Source organism: Scatophagus argus, chromosome 12, assembly GCF_020382885.2.
Source record: "Scatophagus argus isolate fScaArg1 chromosome 12, fScaArg1.pri, whole genome shotgun sequence".
Lineage (NCBI taxonomy): Eukaryota > Metazoa > Chordata > Actinopteri > Scatophagidae > Scatophagus > Scatophagus argus.
Window position 1 is genome coordinate 20,428,834 of NC_058504.1, and position 16,664 is coordinate 20,445,497.

The 16,664-nt window shown below is 40.4% G+C and overlaps 1 protein-coding gene across 13 annotated transcripts in view; it reads left to right on the forward strand.

Annotated features, from left to right (window-relative positions):
- The window catches only part of rapgef2b (Rap guanine nucleotide exchange factor 2b), a 97,282-nt gene that overhangs the window by 28,464 nt on the left and 52,154 nt on the right, over positions 1-16,664 (forward strand). For 11 of the 13 annotated variants that reach the window (XM_046406937.1, XM_046406939.1, XM_046406946.1 and 8 more), the window contains exons 3-4: positions 428-484; positions 7,759-7,842. In XM_046406937.1, coding sequence (XP_046262893.1) covers positions 428-484; positions 7,759-7,842 — 141 coding nt within the window. Of the gene's footprint in view, positions 1-427; positions 485-7,758; positions 7,843-8,784; positions 10,652-11,222; positions 13,080-16,664 lie in introns of those variants that run through there. The other 2 variants (XM_046406949.1, XM_046406948.1) reach the window with 2 other exon arrangements.

Below are 16,664 nucleotides of genomic sequence, written 5' to 3' on the forward strand. Positions count from 1 at the left end.
GACCACAATGCATTGCAGCCACAACTCCTATCCATCATATGTTATGCATGAGGATGGTCACGCTATTAAACCATTGATGTCCCCTTTCAACAGTCCAGTTTTTTGATTCTTTTCAGCAACATGTCCTTCCTGTCACTGATTACACTTTAAAGTAATTCTGGGAAAAGTATAAAGTCCCAAGTTGTGGGTTTGCCACAAAATGAATCATATACATTAAATCTTTAAAAACCTCACAAAACGTAAGTAGTTTATATCTAATTCTATGTCTGTGTTGGTTTTTTTGGTTTGCTTTATTTAATCAAGGCTTGAAATTGGCTCTTATGTGACTTCTTGCTGTTTTATAACATTGCTAACCAACCAAAGTTGATATTTCCTCCTATTGTTTTCTGAGTGCCACCCCCCCTCATTCTCTTCTCTGTTCCTGCAGGATAATGTGTGAGACGGTGCGCTATGAGAGACATGAGGCCAATGAAGTGCTGTACTAGTAAGTACTACAATGCCTGGAACTGCATGGGTGTGGATGGATATTGGTGACATTTCGCCAAATACTTATATCTCTCATCCCTCACATGAAAAACAACAAGGGCTTGCTGATGTAACAGTATTTCAGTCCTGTGTGTGACACACACCAGGCTATTGTTTAGAGTTATTACCACTCAGGACAAAAGACCCATGAAACGATTTCAAGTCCAACTTTACTTTAATTCACTAACAAGTTTGTGTACTGACAAAGAACAAAGAAACAAAGAAAAGAAAAACTGTACTTGTAATAACTCCTAGAAGCGTTTCCTTCGGCAGTAAAAACCTTGCTCATCACTTGTGGTAATGCTTACACGGTTCCTCTTTTTCAGCTGGGTGCTGTTGAGGGTTTATATGATCATAAAGCACTATTGACAGCTTTCTGACAGCTTATGGACCCATTTTGAAAGGCTGCCATGACTGTAGGAAGCAGAGAGCAAACCCAGAGTTTGACTGCTGTCACATGTTGATGTTTTCCGAACACCCATGGTGAGAATTAAGACAGTTAATTAACTCTATCAGCCTCTTGAGGTCCTACAGAGGACGCATTGTCCCCTCTCTGCCTACCCCCTGTCCCCCATGGAGCTTTGTGTGTCTGTGTCTGTGTGTGTGTTGGGGGATGATGGGGAAGTGTCAACACCTCATTAGAAGCCCACTTGGTGCTGTGGGAACTGATTAAACAATAGGAATGCAGATTAAGCGGTGGTCATATAATAGACTCCAGTTTCAGTAAGATTCCCTCAGGTCCCCTGCACCAGTCACATGCATATACACACACACACACACACACACACACACACACTCACACACACACAGTCTTCTCTAGCCTATAGATAAGGAACTCCTTTTGCATTTTCAGAATCAGAATTCCTTTATTTATCCCTGAAGGGAAATTCTTAAAGTAGTTTTGTCAATAAAAAGCATTCTTGGATTTCTTCAAATTCAAAATCAAATTCCTGCCAAAAATCTGCAGAACAAGGAGTAATATGTCAACACTAAGCTGGTTGAATCTTAAATAAGGCACCATTTTCTCTCAGCTTTGGCCTTTGTTCACAATAAGCCAGTGTTTTTCATGTGTGAAAATGGGGCTTTTGTAGAAAACACTGTGCACAGTTTGCACAGGGAACCCTGTCTGGGATGGAAATTAATTTGATGACATTGACATCAAACATCATTTAATCTGCTTTCCTGAACAAGAGTCTGAGCAATAGGGGTAGAAAGCATGTGACATGAGAGAGAGAGTACATGCACAAACAGGAGGAGGTGAGTGAGACTTAAACATTAATTTTATTCTGTGATTGGTAATGATGCAGTTAGATTCTGTGTAATTCTCTTGTTTGTGAGTGAAGTGTATTGATTTGCAATGCACACTGGAGTCTCTGCAAACACTGACAACCACAGATCAACCTGTGACAGCTGTCTAACATGAACGAGTCCAGCGAGACTTGAGAATACACTCAGTAGATCTGCACCATATGCAAGGATCCTGTATAAAGTTGCTGTTCGTACTTTGCCAAATTTACCTTCAGATCATAGCATCAGAACTTAGCAGGCTATTGTCTTTTTGGTTCATTTCATTTGCTGTATTGTCTATTCATGCTTTGTAGTTGTGTTTATGTACACTGTTTTTAACATGCTTTTTTTTGGATATATGCATGCAGGTATTTACATGCAAGCATGTATGAACTATGAGTCTATAAAAGTCTGTTCAGGCTCTCCCTGATAAGAGCTGAGTGTGACAGCAGCAGACTCGTCTTGTGCAAATCCTAATCAACCTTCTCTTGTGAAAAAGCAAACTTCTAACAGCACGTCGTCATTTCCTGCTCTGCTAACAACAGCAATAATCTGTAAGCGAGTGAGCTCTCTAAAACGCAGTGGGGGGAGTTTAATTGTAATAGTATCTCTGTTAAGTTGTAAAAATCGTATGGCACTGTGCATTGAGACTACTATAAATATATATATTTCAGACTACCATAAAGGTAGTTCATTCGCTTAAAGACCACCTTAAAATGAAAGAAGCTTTTAGCAAAGATTCAGTGACCTTTGTTAGAATGAACTTCACATCACAACTACACAAACTGCACTTCAACATTTCAGTGTACATTTGCGTTTGTAGGCAGTATTTGTCATTGGAAAATTACAGTGTTTGACGTGCTGTGGGTAATAAGTTTTCAACATTATTTTTCTCATTGCATTATTTGCAGATTATTATTTTTTTAAATAATCAACGTCTATTTTAGCCTGTAAAATGTCAGAAAATACTCAGAAACTATGTCAGAAAACCCATATATATTCAGTGTGACATCATCACAGCACAGAAGATCAAATCCTTAGAACTGAGACCAAACTAGAATGATTGGTTTTGATTTAGGTTAGTCCAGTGTTTTGTCAATCAACTAATCACATAACTGGCCAATTTTTTCAGGTGTAAATTATTTTATTGTAGATTTGAAGGTTTTTTTGAGACATCTTTTTCTTAGTAAACAAATTTCACCATCTTTCAGCCATCTTTCATCTCAACATTTCTCTCTTGATTTAAGGGAAGTCGTCATTCAGAAGAACAGAATCCATTCCTGGCTACATATAGCAATGTTATTTTCCATTAAACACCTTTAATGTTGGATTAAACCACTCAGAGTCATGCAAATGGCCTAGTTAGTGACCCGCAAACTCACAGCCTCACTCCTTAACAGATGCCAGTCCTGGAGCAGTGATAGGAGGATGAGGGTAATAGTTATAAAAGAACCCATTTTTCCTGCCTGGGGCTCTAGATTGCAAGAGTGCAAGGGCATACACACACACACACACACACACACACACACACACACACACACACACACACACACACACACACACACACACAGTCACGCTCAATATCTCATGAAAACATCCCTTACTGTGAGAGCTTGAACCTCTCAGGATTTACTATCCAGAGATTATGGTGCAAAAGCCCTTCTGAGATGGAGGCTGACCAGGCGCTTTTCACCGTAGTTGGTTTAAAGATTTCCAAGATTAAAGATAAAGCATTTCATGGTTATTAAAAAATCAATTGAGTTGGGAAAAAAAAATAAAAATTAAGATAATTAGTTAGTTGCAGCTGTATTTTTGAAAGTGAAAGTCAGAAAGTCAACCACGTTAGCTGATGTGGAAGTGTTTGCAACGTATTTCCAGTTAAAGTAAGCAGCTTGATCAACCGAGTGCATAATTTCTTTTCATCTTCTGCTGTTGTAAAAACAACAACTCAAGGTTATTGCCTCTTTCATTTGGCCATTTGTTGGTTGTAGTGCTGAAATTCAACATCTAAACACATCTGACTTGCCGCCCCGTCGGTCCGTCACACTGAAATCCTTTTCAGAACCCCCCCCTCTCCCGATCAGATGAAAGAGGAAGAAGAATTTGTCTGACAGTCGTATGCATGAGTCCAAGTCAAACGGCCGACTGCGTGACCAAAGAGTCAAACTGCTACCAGGAGAGTAAAACAAAAATACAGATCTTACAACCATAATTGCAACAAATCTGTGTGACATCCATCTTGTTTAAATAAACCAATTGCTCTTTGACTCTGGCTGAGGTCCAGAGTGAGTGACGTTCCCGTGCAGCTGTCGGAAAGTTGTCCCCCTCGTGCAGCTCCTGTTCCCTGTGTCACTGTGAAACTGCTGGCCTTCACAAACAACATCACAAGAATGTAGATGAGGAAACTCAGTGGAGGATTGAACTGAAAAACTCATAACATCCCAATGACCAGTTGGCTTATGTAATTATACATTCCAGTGCACGCAGTATGGACTGTTCTGGGATGGAGACATTAGTCATTTGTCAAGTATCTGGAATGGCGGCATATTAAGTTTGTTCATTAAAACAAAACAAAAACGACTGGTCTTTAGTGTATTCACTGTCATACTGTGAATAAATAAACTAATGTTTCCCACCAACCCAAATTAAAACCAGTTTGCAAACGAGCAGAGAAATTTGTGTCTAAGTAATTGATGAATGACTGAAGTGGTTGTAGTGCAAATGCAAACTTGGCCAAACCTACGGAGACAGAAAGAGACAGTATCATTATGTTTTCTATGACAATTAGACCATTTTTATGTAATCAGATGTGTCGGCTCACATCCAGTTTAAAATTAATTCAGGTGTTGCCGTGCTGTCTTTCATTGTAATTAAACCCTGAATGTAAAACATGTATGAACCCTCAGTCCTCTCCTCATCCCTTTCAGTGTTGCTTTTAGACTGTTGGGTGATTGCAAAAGTGGTCTAAATGCTTTATCTCATAATGTCAACATAGTGGTTTTGTGTGTCTCTTGAGATTTTGATTGTAAAAACATCACAACAATAACAACTTAAAATGATCATATTTTTAGTTGCTTGTTTGTAATGTGAATGTGCCTGGCTGTCACACACACACACCACTTTTGTGTTGAAACTCCTTGTTGAATTGTTGAAACAATTTTATCTTGTTATAAATGTCTGAGCCTACCTAACCATTTTTTGACAGTCAAATGTGGCTCAGTTTCACATTTCGAAAGGGGTATTTCGTTCTCTAACTCCTAAACCTCGCTCCTCAATTCACACTAAAGTCTCTGTTACAGTCACCCCACTTGCATCTTTTTAACCTCTTTCAGCACCACATTGGGACTCATCTAACACATATTCCCTGCTGTTCAAAGCTTTCCCAGGGGGGAAGAATGATGTTTAGTGTTTGACGAATGGTTCCAGTACGCATGACCCAGTTCAGTCAAGCTGTCGTAGCACATAAGAGTCTCCTATATAGTTCTTTTTTTGTAGTTGTATCTTCTCTTCCTCCTCCTCTTCCTCAGCCATGTGAGGTTCTCCTCCAGTTTGGCGCATCTGTGTGCCAGCAATTAATAATTGAGCATTTCATTTGTGTCATCTCCAAACGCTAGGAAGAACCATGAAAGGAGGGAATGAGCCCGAAGGGAAGCGGGTGGAGATCAGTAAGGGGAGAAGGAAAAGGAGGATGAATGTTGTTGGAAGATGCGAGGGAGGTTTTGCACTGTGTCAGTAGGGTGTGCTGTCTACAGCCTCATTAGCTCTGCAAGGAAAGTGTGGAGAGGAGGAGGGGGTGGTGAGACCTTGTTTTCAGTGTTAAGAAAAAAAACTTGGTCAGCACAGCGAAGCTGGGTGTGAATATAAGTGTGAGTGTGAGGGCGGGTGTATAATGAGTGCATGCATCCTTTACCTTTCTGTAAGCGAAAACCAGTCCCAGCTTGCTGATGCTCAACTTATCACTGATTTAGTTTTTTTTCCCCCTCTGGTTTCAGTTAGTGATTAAAAGTATCAGTCAGATCAGGTGAAAATGTGTAGCGGTAGCCTGCTATCCGCAAGCTGCTGTCTGTCTTATTAGCACCAAAAGCGCCTTCATGCATAAGGTTTGATCTCAGCTCAATGAACAAACATTCTTTTTCTGCAATGAGGTGGCGTTTCAAAGCACCAACCGGTAAACAGACAGATGGAGGCTTCATGCAGAGAAACGTTAAATTTTCAGGCGATGGAGTACATTTGTAGCAAAGATAATTGTAGGTTTTTACACCCTCAGGTGAAGCTTAACAATAACAGCTGAGTTGATGCAGACTGATAATAAAGCAATGTTTAAGCAATAAAGCAATTCTTTGTTTCATACCTTTGAAAATAATATTATGAATGTTCCTCCATTTTCAAAATAATCCAACTTTTCCAGTCAGTCATAGTGCTGACGTTCACAAGTTTGTTCACAACTGCTGAATCTTCAGTGGTCATGTCAGATTCTCAGCAAGTGCTAGGTAAGAATACTTGAGAATACTTCCTTCTGTGAAATTCTACTTCCTCTTTACTGTCAGAGGACATATTTGAAGTAACTCTGTCAAACAAGGAACTGAGTAAAAATCAAATCAAAGTAAAAACTTACAAATCTGCTTTGTTCAGCTCTGGCGAAATTGATTTAGGTTCACAAAGAATTCTGTGATTGCTGAAATCCAGGTAAAAATGAGACGCAGCAGTAGAGCTGTTGGTTTCTCCTTGCTATTTAAACCGACCTGCACAGAGACGGAATATTCAGTGTTTGTCCTTTGAGCCCTTTGGCTGGTTGCATATGGATGAAAGCAAGCATTAGCTTTCTTATCCGTCTCCATAGCGTTTGTTTGCTTTCTCGATAGGTTAGCACACACGGCCTCTTTGATAATCCTGCATGTACTGAGTGTAGAAAATTCGCTGCATCTCAGCATTGTGAGATTATCTCTTCAATCCCTCTTGGTGGCCATGGCAGTCCTGAAATAGGCCAGATGAGCAAGTAAACAAAACTGATGCGTTTAAATAAAACTGTGCGATCCATACCAGCATTAATGCCAACATTCTTTAGATCACAGCCTGACTTAATTTCTGAATTTCATATTTACTAAGTTGTTTATCAGAGTGCAAACCCTCCGCAGTAGAATCTTTGATGTCTCTTAATAAGTCTTCTGGTTCACGCCTAATGCATAAAACCTGAAAAAGTATCTGAAATTTAAATTAAATGGACCAAAGTGTTGCACAATGTGGTGGAAGAGCGTGTGTGAGTTTGCTTACAGTCGTGTGTGTAAGAACTTGACAGCCAGCCGCGTCATCCAGAGGTCAGACTGAGTTTACTTCGTCTGCAGCGCCCAATTTCCTCGTCTGTGTGTTTCAGCAGGGCCATGGGTGTGGGTGGACGAGATGTGATTTCTCAGTTCATTCATAGTTCTTTCTCTCTCTCTCTCTCTTCCACACTCTCCTCTCTTCTCTCATGTTTTCTTCTTTTCCCTGACTCTTATAAAAGCAGTGATCTGCGTTTGGCACACTGAGCAATCTTACATTGCTGATGTATTATAGATCTCAGCGGCATGTCGATCGAGAAAATGACAAGCGAACATCAACAGTTTAGAGAGGAGGGCTCCAGCAAATTATAGCTTTCATTATTGTTAAATCTGCTGATTTTTCGCATCAGCAGATCAATTGGGTGCTCCAAAACAAAGTCAGAAGACAGTCAGTCGCAATTCCCTGATACTCTTTTTTTCTTCTTGCTTTGTTTGACCAACAAACAAGAACATAAAGACACAGCGACAGGATTATGTGATTTTTGGAGGTGACCATCTGATATAGGCATCCATCTTGCCAATTTAAAGAAGAATTCTCCACTCACAATTTGGAGTCATCATATTTTGGCTGTCTGCATTGTGTTCTGTGGTAATCTGTGCTTACAGCCTCTGTCTTTCTCCCTTGCAGTCCTGACGACATTGGAAGCTGCTGGTACATCCTGTTGTCCGGCTCTGTCTTCATCAAGGAATCCATGTTCCTGCCCAGAAGCAGGTACGTTCGTTTGCAGTTTTTAGTTCGGGCTTCTCTTTGAAGGCTTGCTCTTGGCGCTAACATGCAAGGCTATTTAGAACATTCACAAAGGGAGATAAAAATCTAATTGTGGGATGGCAGAAGAGCGAACTTTTATTTATACAGTCTCAGAAATGTTTGTTTGCTCACTTATCAACTTACTCTTATCCAGAGGAATAAAGAGGAGTGATTTCCTTTACCAAAATTGCCTTTTTAAAGATTGTTTGCAGAGTTATTGCCTCAGGTTTCAACAACCAGCTGCTCTGATTATGGTGTCACATTGAAGGAGACATGTAATAATCATATTTTGTTGTCACCCCTCTAGCATGTTTTCAAAAAGTGTTTGAACTTGCTCTGAACATCTTATAAATAACATGTAAATCCATCCCCTTTAGTTTGTATCAAGAGACAAATATTTAAAGTATCTGAATAAAGAAGAGAGGCAGAAAGCGAGTTTGTCACCAGAGCCCACATTCATGATGGGTAATAATTATCAACGATGCAGTCAGAGGACTTAATATTCATGCTCCCCTCTCCAGCCTTCAGCCCTCAGCTCACAGCAGTGATCACCACCTCTGAAGCCAAGACCCAAATGTTAAAAAGCTGTGATTTCACAAGTGGATCTGTTACATGAACCATCTCTGTGGGCGTCTTGAAAACAATGATCTTTTCAGCCGTTAAGCTTGCGTAACACACACCTACGACCACTCAGAGCTTTGGGCCACCACTTTAGGCCGTGGAGCAGAGCTGTCCCAGCAGTACTGCGGGGGTCGGCAGCGGTCATTTTCTGGATTCACAAGAACGTGGGAAGCATTTAAAATGGAAGATTTGATCGGAAATGTGCCACAAAGCTGCTCCCCTTTTAAATTTAACCTTTTCAGTTTGACAAGGTGAAAGAGTGTGTATGGGGGATTTGCAGGTATTGGCAGATTAAAGTTAATGCTTGACTGTAGTCAGTAGGAAAGAGAGGGCTCTGAAAATGTTTACTAAGCATATGTTGCAAAGAAGCTTGTGTAGGGGTCTGCTGCTGCATGAGACTGTAGGTTAAGAGTTTAGCTCACTTTGTTTTAGCCAGCAGCACTGCACAAGACTTGTTTCAGTCAACTGCACTAAATTATTTATGACAAACAAACTGCCAGTTGAGCACTTTGAACCAGAATCGCTTAAATCACAATATAAATGAGAGAATAATATGACAGCTTTAGCTGTGTGTTGAAGCGACGTCTTGTGATATAGTGTGAATTTATTAATGTGATGTTATTATAGCACCACAAAACCTCTGAAGGAGTATTTTGTTTGGGTGGTTGGGGGTGCACGTCTTTTTTTTTCTTTCCTTTTCACGACTGTGATCTTTCCTTAAACAAAACCAAGTAGTTTAATGGTCCCAATCTTAATTAAACCCTAACTATAGAGGAGTGTTTCAGCAACATAAAGCTTGCTACACTGATCAGCCAGTGACATTAAAACCACCTGCCTAATATTGGGTAGGTCCTGTGTCCTTAGAAATGACTCATTCACAACGATACATTCTGAGTCAAGTTTTCAAGGACTTCTCGTTCCACTCACTCATCACCAAATGAAATGTTCAGTTCAACAAGTAATGGTTTGTTTTTAGTGACAGCAGTTGTATGACAGTATTTCCTGTAATGGTGCCAATTCTTTGTAGTCTGTTACAATGTAGTAGTGGTGAGGTATTTTCTCATTAAAGCCAAAAAAACATTGCCGTGTCATTTCAGAACAATCATGTATCACTTTCTGTTCCTGGTAATTTTCTGCATTTTCTTCCTTCATAGTTGGAATTTTTTTTACCATCATCTAAAATTTTTTTTAATGACTGCAGTGAGAAAAGGAAAAAAAAGAGGAGGTAACAGTGAGGGTATAATAGCTTGGAGGGGAAATTGGTTGTGACACAAAGAACTGAGTGAAGTCCAATGGGTCTTCCTGAAGCTTTTAAAGATGAGGTGGAATTGGGTTTCAGACAGGCCTTGCCCAGAAATGGCTGCTCGTATCTACACTGGCAGCAAGGTTGAAAACCTGATATGCCTCCATCATTCTCTCAGTGCTTCTCTTTCTCTGCTTTCCTCCTCTCGCCGGTTGCTGTTGTGACATGTGATCCAGGGGAAGAGGAATGACTCAGTCATTAAGTGAAAGAAGCCGGAGCTCTGTGCAGTGTTTAATCCAGAGACTAGTGCGAACCCAAAAAAGTCTTGATTAATAGGTGCCACAGATCTAAAACATGTAGAAACATGTGCTTCACAAAACATTTCATTTTAATCAGTAAATTGGACCTTCTTATGCCATGACTGAAACCAAAACTGGAATCATTCTTCAGTGAGTGTGAGTGTAGCCTTTGTTCATATGTGTGTGCGCTGAGGCGACGTTGTGTTTCGTGTGTGACCCACAACCACTAGATTTAAGAAGCAATGAGTTCCATGAGTGGATCTGGGCTTTTAAAATTTCACACAATGTTGAACATAAAATACGTTTAGCTGCAGCTTAATTTAGTTACAATAGACAATATAATATGTATATAACATACCACTGTATAGAATGTTAAACTTCCTCCTTGATATACAATTTATTGTCCCTGTGCTGCTTTTACTTCCCTTCTTACATGCTGCTGTCGCTGTCAGTTGACTGCTGACATGACTTTACCTCCGGTCTTTCACTCAACAGTTTTCTGATCCTCAGCTAACCAAAACTACAGCTCATAACTGAATCAGCTCCTATGAGCAGCTAGTTAATGGAGGAATGTCATCATTTTTGCTCACGCGAACTGCTGGGAGAAAAGGTTAGTAGCGTTCAAATCATTTTGTGACAGTCAGCAGCAGGCCAGACAGACTCATCTGTAACTGTAAGTAAAAGGCTGATCCAGTGATAATTTATTCTCTAATTGCGCAAATACAGCTCTCCTTTATCTCTGTTCAGTGTTACTCATATACATACACTGTGCACAGCCTCATTAGGAGCTCTTTAAACACTGAACCAAAGGAGGGAGAAGACTAAAATTTGGGAGAGCAATATGCTTTGTGTAAGACAGGGTTTTTGGAGGTTTGTAACTCTTGCCTTACTTGTCAGGTCGTTAAGCTATCGAAGGGCTGTGGGTGAAGTCAGAGCACGGAGACGACCTCTTCTGTAGCATTCAGTCCTTTTTTTATTATTTCTTTTCATGCCCGTACCAAGCGTACCAACACTCAACACTGCCCACCGAAGAGAATCCCCCTCATATCACTCCGCCAATTTTAACCATACCTGCATGTAAAGTGCGCAATATTACATAGTTCCCATTGAAACTTGAACAGCAAAATACCATAGATTTAAATGTAATAACAGTTAATTATGTAGACTCAAAATACTAAACAATGAAAAATAAGACAATGTACTGAGTATGTCCTCACAAAAATAAATCTCATCTTACATTTGTATTCATCAAATATAAAAAGCATTCAAAGTGATGGCTCCCTTAGGAGTGTCTCCGTCTCTGTCTCGTCTTTTAGTTTTTAAGTACTTGTGTCTCTTTAATAGGACCCATGGCCTCTCTTGGCTTGAATTTTTGAGTTGATTATAATCAGTTTAAAACACCACTTCTCAACTGTAACAGGTCCAAATTGTGATTTTTACTCTTCACATGGATTAAAACACTTTCTATAATTATAAATTTCATGTTTTAGCTGTATTGAAAGTTTTTGTGGTAAGTCATGAGTTTCATGACGCTCAGGGTGCTCAAATATGTTCACAGTCTTATATTTTTTAAAAACAGATTTAGCAAGCAATGAGAATTTTATTTCCTCGTTTTTAGGGCAAAACATGCAGAGATAAGCTTTCTAATGGTGGGCAGCAGTGGGTCAGATGAATGGTGGCACAGCGATAAATCCATCCACGGGTCCCACTAGGGTCGCATTATTATTTTAAAATATTTTCATTATCTGATCTGCCATTTTTTTTACCTGATTGAGTGATAAATCATTAAGCGAATAAATAACAAAAATTGGGAAAAACAAAGTGATGTCTTCCCATTGCTTCAGTCTAAAGCCCAGAGACTTATCATTTACTATCATAAATGACAGAGAAAAGCAGCACATCCTTACATTTAAGGTGCTGGAACGAGCAAATGTTTGACATTTTTGCTTACAAGATGATTGAAATTATTCATCAATTATCAAAATAATTGGAGTGTAATTTTCTTTTGATCAACTAATTAATTAACCAACTAATCGTTGGATCACTACTGAATGCACGTGAAGTTATTTTAAGATATTTTTTGGACTTTTTAGCCTTTATTTAGTAGGACAACTTAGAACTTGACTCATATTAGAGAGACAAGACGAGATGAGTATCTGCTCTGTATCATATTTTATGCACTTAGCAGCACTTAGTTAAGCCCAAGTTAAACCCTTCATCTGCCACTCGAGCCATGTTCTATGCAGCTTACAATAAGTACTGTCAAACACAGAACAAAGCAAAGCTAGATGTCACCAGAAACAGCTAATAGTGAGTTTGGGTTTTTATCTTAAATTGTAGTTTTAGTTTTGATCGGAGAAAAGATGTTTTGAATGTGAACTCCCATTATATATTACTATCGTGTAGCTTTTATGAAAGTAGAGGTGAAAAGCTAATGGAGCACTTTCAACTCAAATGCTGTGCATGCTCGCAGGTATACTAATAGGTCAATAGTGTTCCTTGAATGTAATGAGTTCAGTGAACAATCAACTTATTCTATTCATTTAAGTTACGAGAATAAGCTCATAACTATAACTAAAGTTGTCTTGACTCAAAACTGACGAAATCTGTTTAGGTCTACAGAATTCATGATAAATGTTCCTGATTAACAGACGCATACAACTACACACACACACACACACAGACACACCCCACTTGTAACTCTGTAGCGGGAAGTGAGTTGTACGCTGGAATGCTGCCTGCAGTCAGCGCACCACGTTACACAGAGAGGGAGAGAGGAAGAGAGAAAGGGGGCAGAGCCGTTGGGTAGAGACTGATCCACACACACTTTTCAAGCCACACACTCCCATTCTCACACACAGATCTCGGAGAGCAGCACTGCGTTGTGCTCAGGACGATATGCCGCAGTCACACCAAAGTGTTGGAACTTTAAACATGTCGGACTGACTGCGGACAAACGGCACGGGGGGATATTTTAAAAGGAGGGATCTTCTTATCAGGTGGCGGTGTCACTCTGGGAGCAGTTTGGAGTGTTGGTGGTGAGTGTCCGGACTCCTGCAGAGCTTGACTCCTGTATATGACTCACCACAGCTCTGCCTCGAAACCTCCTCTGTTTTTGGTTGTAATTTAAAAGTCTGCCTCGTCTCCGAGCTGAGAGCTGGTTGCAGTAAAACCTTCAAGTCTGGAATGTGAAACATGACTTTGATGTTATTTTGGATTTGTCAGTGTGCAGTGTGTGCAGCCAGGAGAAGGGGTGTGCTTTCTACATGTATGTGGGTTAGACAAGACTTTTGGCAACTTTGAAACCAAAACAAAGCTGGCACACCTGCTGTGGGGTGAATGTGTTAAAGTGGATGACAGACGCAGTGATGATTGATTGATACGTCTTGGAAAAGTTTTGTGCGGCTAACCTAGCCGCTCTCTTTCTCTTTCAACCCTCTGTGTTTCAGTGCCCTTTTTCTCTTTGCCATTATAATGTGAGTGAAGTTGTATTTTGGGAAGCAAAAGTCACAAGTCGATCGCACATTCTCGGCATCAGTGTCAACCTCTATTTCAGAAGTAGCTGGGGCAAAGTTCCAGGGTATGTGTGTGGTGCGGCCATGCTGTTGCTCCGAGGAATTCATTTTATGTTTGCAAGGTGAGAGATAGTTGGATGATCAGCTGCAGCTCTGAGGGGAGGATCTTGCTAAACCCAAATCTGGATGTTGTTTTCATTTAAAGAAAAAAAAAAATCACATCCGTGGATAGTCACTAATGAGACTCCTGACTTCTCCTTCCTTTGACCTCCACTTCCCTTCTGTGCTCAGTCTTAAGTTTTACATAACCAGGGAGTTTAATCTTTGGCCTTCTTAAGGGTCTGGTGGGTTAAAAAAGCTGATGTGGCCTCTCACCACTTACTCAGTAAAACGGCTTAACACAGTGAAGAGGCCCCCCCCGACTACCACCTCCATCCACCCTCATTGTTCAGCTCAGACCAGGGGTGCAGATTAGGGATTGCACTGGTTCAGCCAGACAGCAGAATGGATCCGAGGCTTTGGCGGTGGGCTGCCGGGCTCACAGAGTGAAAGGCTGATGATGCATGTGGACTGACATTCCAGACATCCGTGCTTGTTGTATAACGACGAGGCAGCGGGGGACGGGGGAGATGTCAGTCAGTCAATGAGTGAACGCTTCAGGATTCAATTTGAAAAGGAGATACTGGCTGGGATGGTAGTAGAGGATCATTGAAGAAGCTTTTTTTGTGTGTTTCCTGTTGTTTTACTCTTTCTGTTTATGCTATCTTGTTTCGTCGGCAGTTACTTGTTGAGCATACACAGTCACACCTGAATACAGGTTATTGCATACCTGTATGAAAGGTAGTTCAGTCGATAATAGGTTAAACTAAATACTTATTGCAACACCAAGCCAAGCACTGAAAAAGAGACTTCCCTGCTAAAATAAAAAGTTTTTAATCAAAAACAAAACATTATGTCCACATTTCCTAATCCTTTCTGCACTTGTGTTTTTTTTCTTTTTCTTTTTTTTCATTTTCATTTCTTGGTTTGGAGTTTTAGAAATGTGGAACAGGTAGAAGTTGTAATATGTTAAGAAACAAGCAAGCAAGCTACCAATCAGCATTATCATCTGCATGTCATGTGTAAGCAACACATGCTTCACCTGAATGTATGCGTTATGGTGAAAACACCCTAAATGAAATCTTTTAGCTTTTACATTTGCAATATAGCTTTATGTTATTTTAATTTAAAATACAACTTGCATAATAGAACTACCATTGGAATGTGTGTTTTCAGAAAGCTTTTGCACAAATGTTGTTCACCTTGTAGTGTTTATTAGTTGCTTCGACACTAATTTAAAATTTCTTTTTCCTTTCTCAGTTAGTGGTTTTTTGGGGGTTACGAATGTCTATATTTGTTACATCTTTATGCATTTATGTACTGTCTGTTTGATGTGTATTTAACAGCTTCTGGAAGGTGAATTCCCCTTGATGGGACAATGAAGTGAAGTGAAGATTTTCCAACGTCAGTACTAAATTTTGCAGTTTTATGCAGCACATATGGCAGCATTTTGGTGTGAAAATGTGACACTCGTAATGTTTGCTCAGTGTTGTGCTCTGTTATATTTGGCACTTCTCTTATCTTTTTCTGATCTGGTTTTGTAAGTTTGTCAGCCAACATACACTCTAGTTCTCAGGAGAGAAAATACTAACCTTAACGTCAACTTTCATCCACAAGTGGGTTCATCAGTGTTGAATTATTCTTAGCAAACAGGTGCACATACTTAGGCATCAATAGCCGTGGGTGCATGTGTCAGACTTTGCAGTGTGATAGTGTTGATTGCTGCAGAGATGTCCGTGCTCCAGCTCAAACAAACGTTCACTGGGAGATTCAAATGTTTGTTTGGTTTGTTTTGCACATTTATTACATATCTGTTGTCTAATATACATTCACCCACATGGCAGGTTGGACTTTATATTTGCTCTGTACTAGTCATGCAGCAGTGGAGGCTTTAATCTCCAAACAAGACACTCTTGTGTTAGAAAAAACCCTCCACCCCCTCACTCTCCATTTCCATAATCCCTTCTTTAATATCTCACATTGCCAGTGGCATTTGCCTCCTGCAAAATGGTGGATTGGATTACTAACGTTAGGAATGTAATGGAGGAACGTGATTGAACATGTCACTTTGGTGCTCGCATTTGGGTGGACTCACTACTCCCTTTTGCACAGAAGAGCCAGCCAAGGGAGGCTCAGCAGAATCAGAGCTGGTACCGACTCCAAACGTCTGTAAAACCAGATCAAAAGCACTCGTTCGTTTCTCTGAAGCTGTTGCCCAGCTGACAAATCAATCATCTTTGCTGGGAATAAGCTAAAGAATTACAGCATTTGTCTTCTTGAGAGAATGTGAGCAAAAATACTGAGTCAACTCTAAATACTGTAGCTCAGTTTGGCCCTGTGGTGGAATCCAGGCTAGTGTATGCTGGGGGTACAGGCGGAGTTAAACCGCATTAAACTGAAGCTCAGGCAAAGCAAACAGCAGCTATCAGCATTAACCCCCTAACTGCCTTCAATCACTCAGCTCAGTGTGGGCCGGCCAGTCACTTTTGCTGTCTTTGCTTTCAGTTTGTCATCTTCAGCAGTAGTTAACTGTCAATTGTGGGGAATTTTTTGACAAACTGTTGTTCAAGAGGCATCAGAAAGTTGACAAATTGGTCAAGTAAAATTGCATCGATAGCAGAGCAACAAGAGAATGGCTGACTAAACAGGGAAAGACACAAAACCCAACAAAAGCTGGTCTGTGAAAGGCAGCAGAAAGAGAAACGCAAACCAAGCTAGATCGACTTTTAGAAAATAAAAGGCACCACAGAAATCATTATTTGCTCTCTGCCATAGTGGCAAGTGGAGTCTCACCAGCGTTTTGCAGCTGGCTGGTATTTATTTTCCAGCCTGACCAAGATGCACCCACAACATGTAGCTAAGGGCTCCAAAGCATTTAGGCCATGCTGTGCCTGAGGTCCGAAGCTGTCAGTATGATTGATGAAAGCTGCCACCTCCAAAGCCTGCGTGCAGGTAGCCGCACACCCCACACACACACACACACACACACACACACACCACTGCTCACTT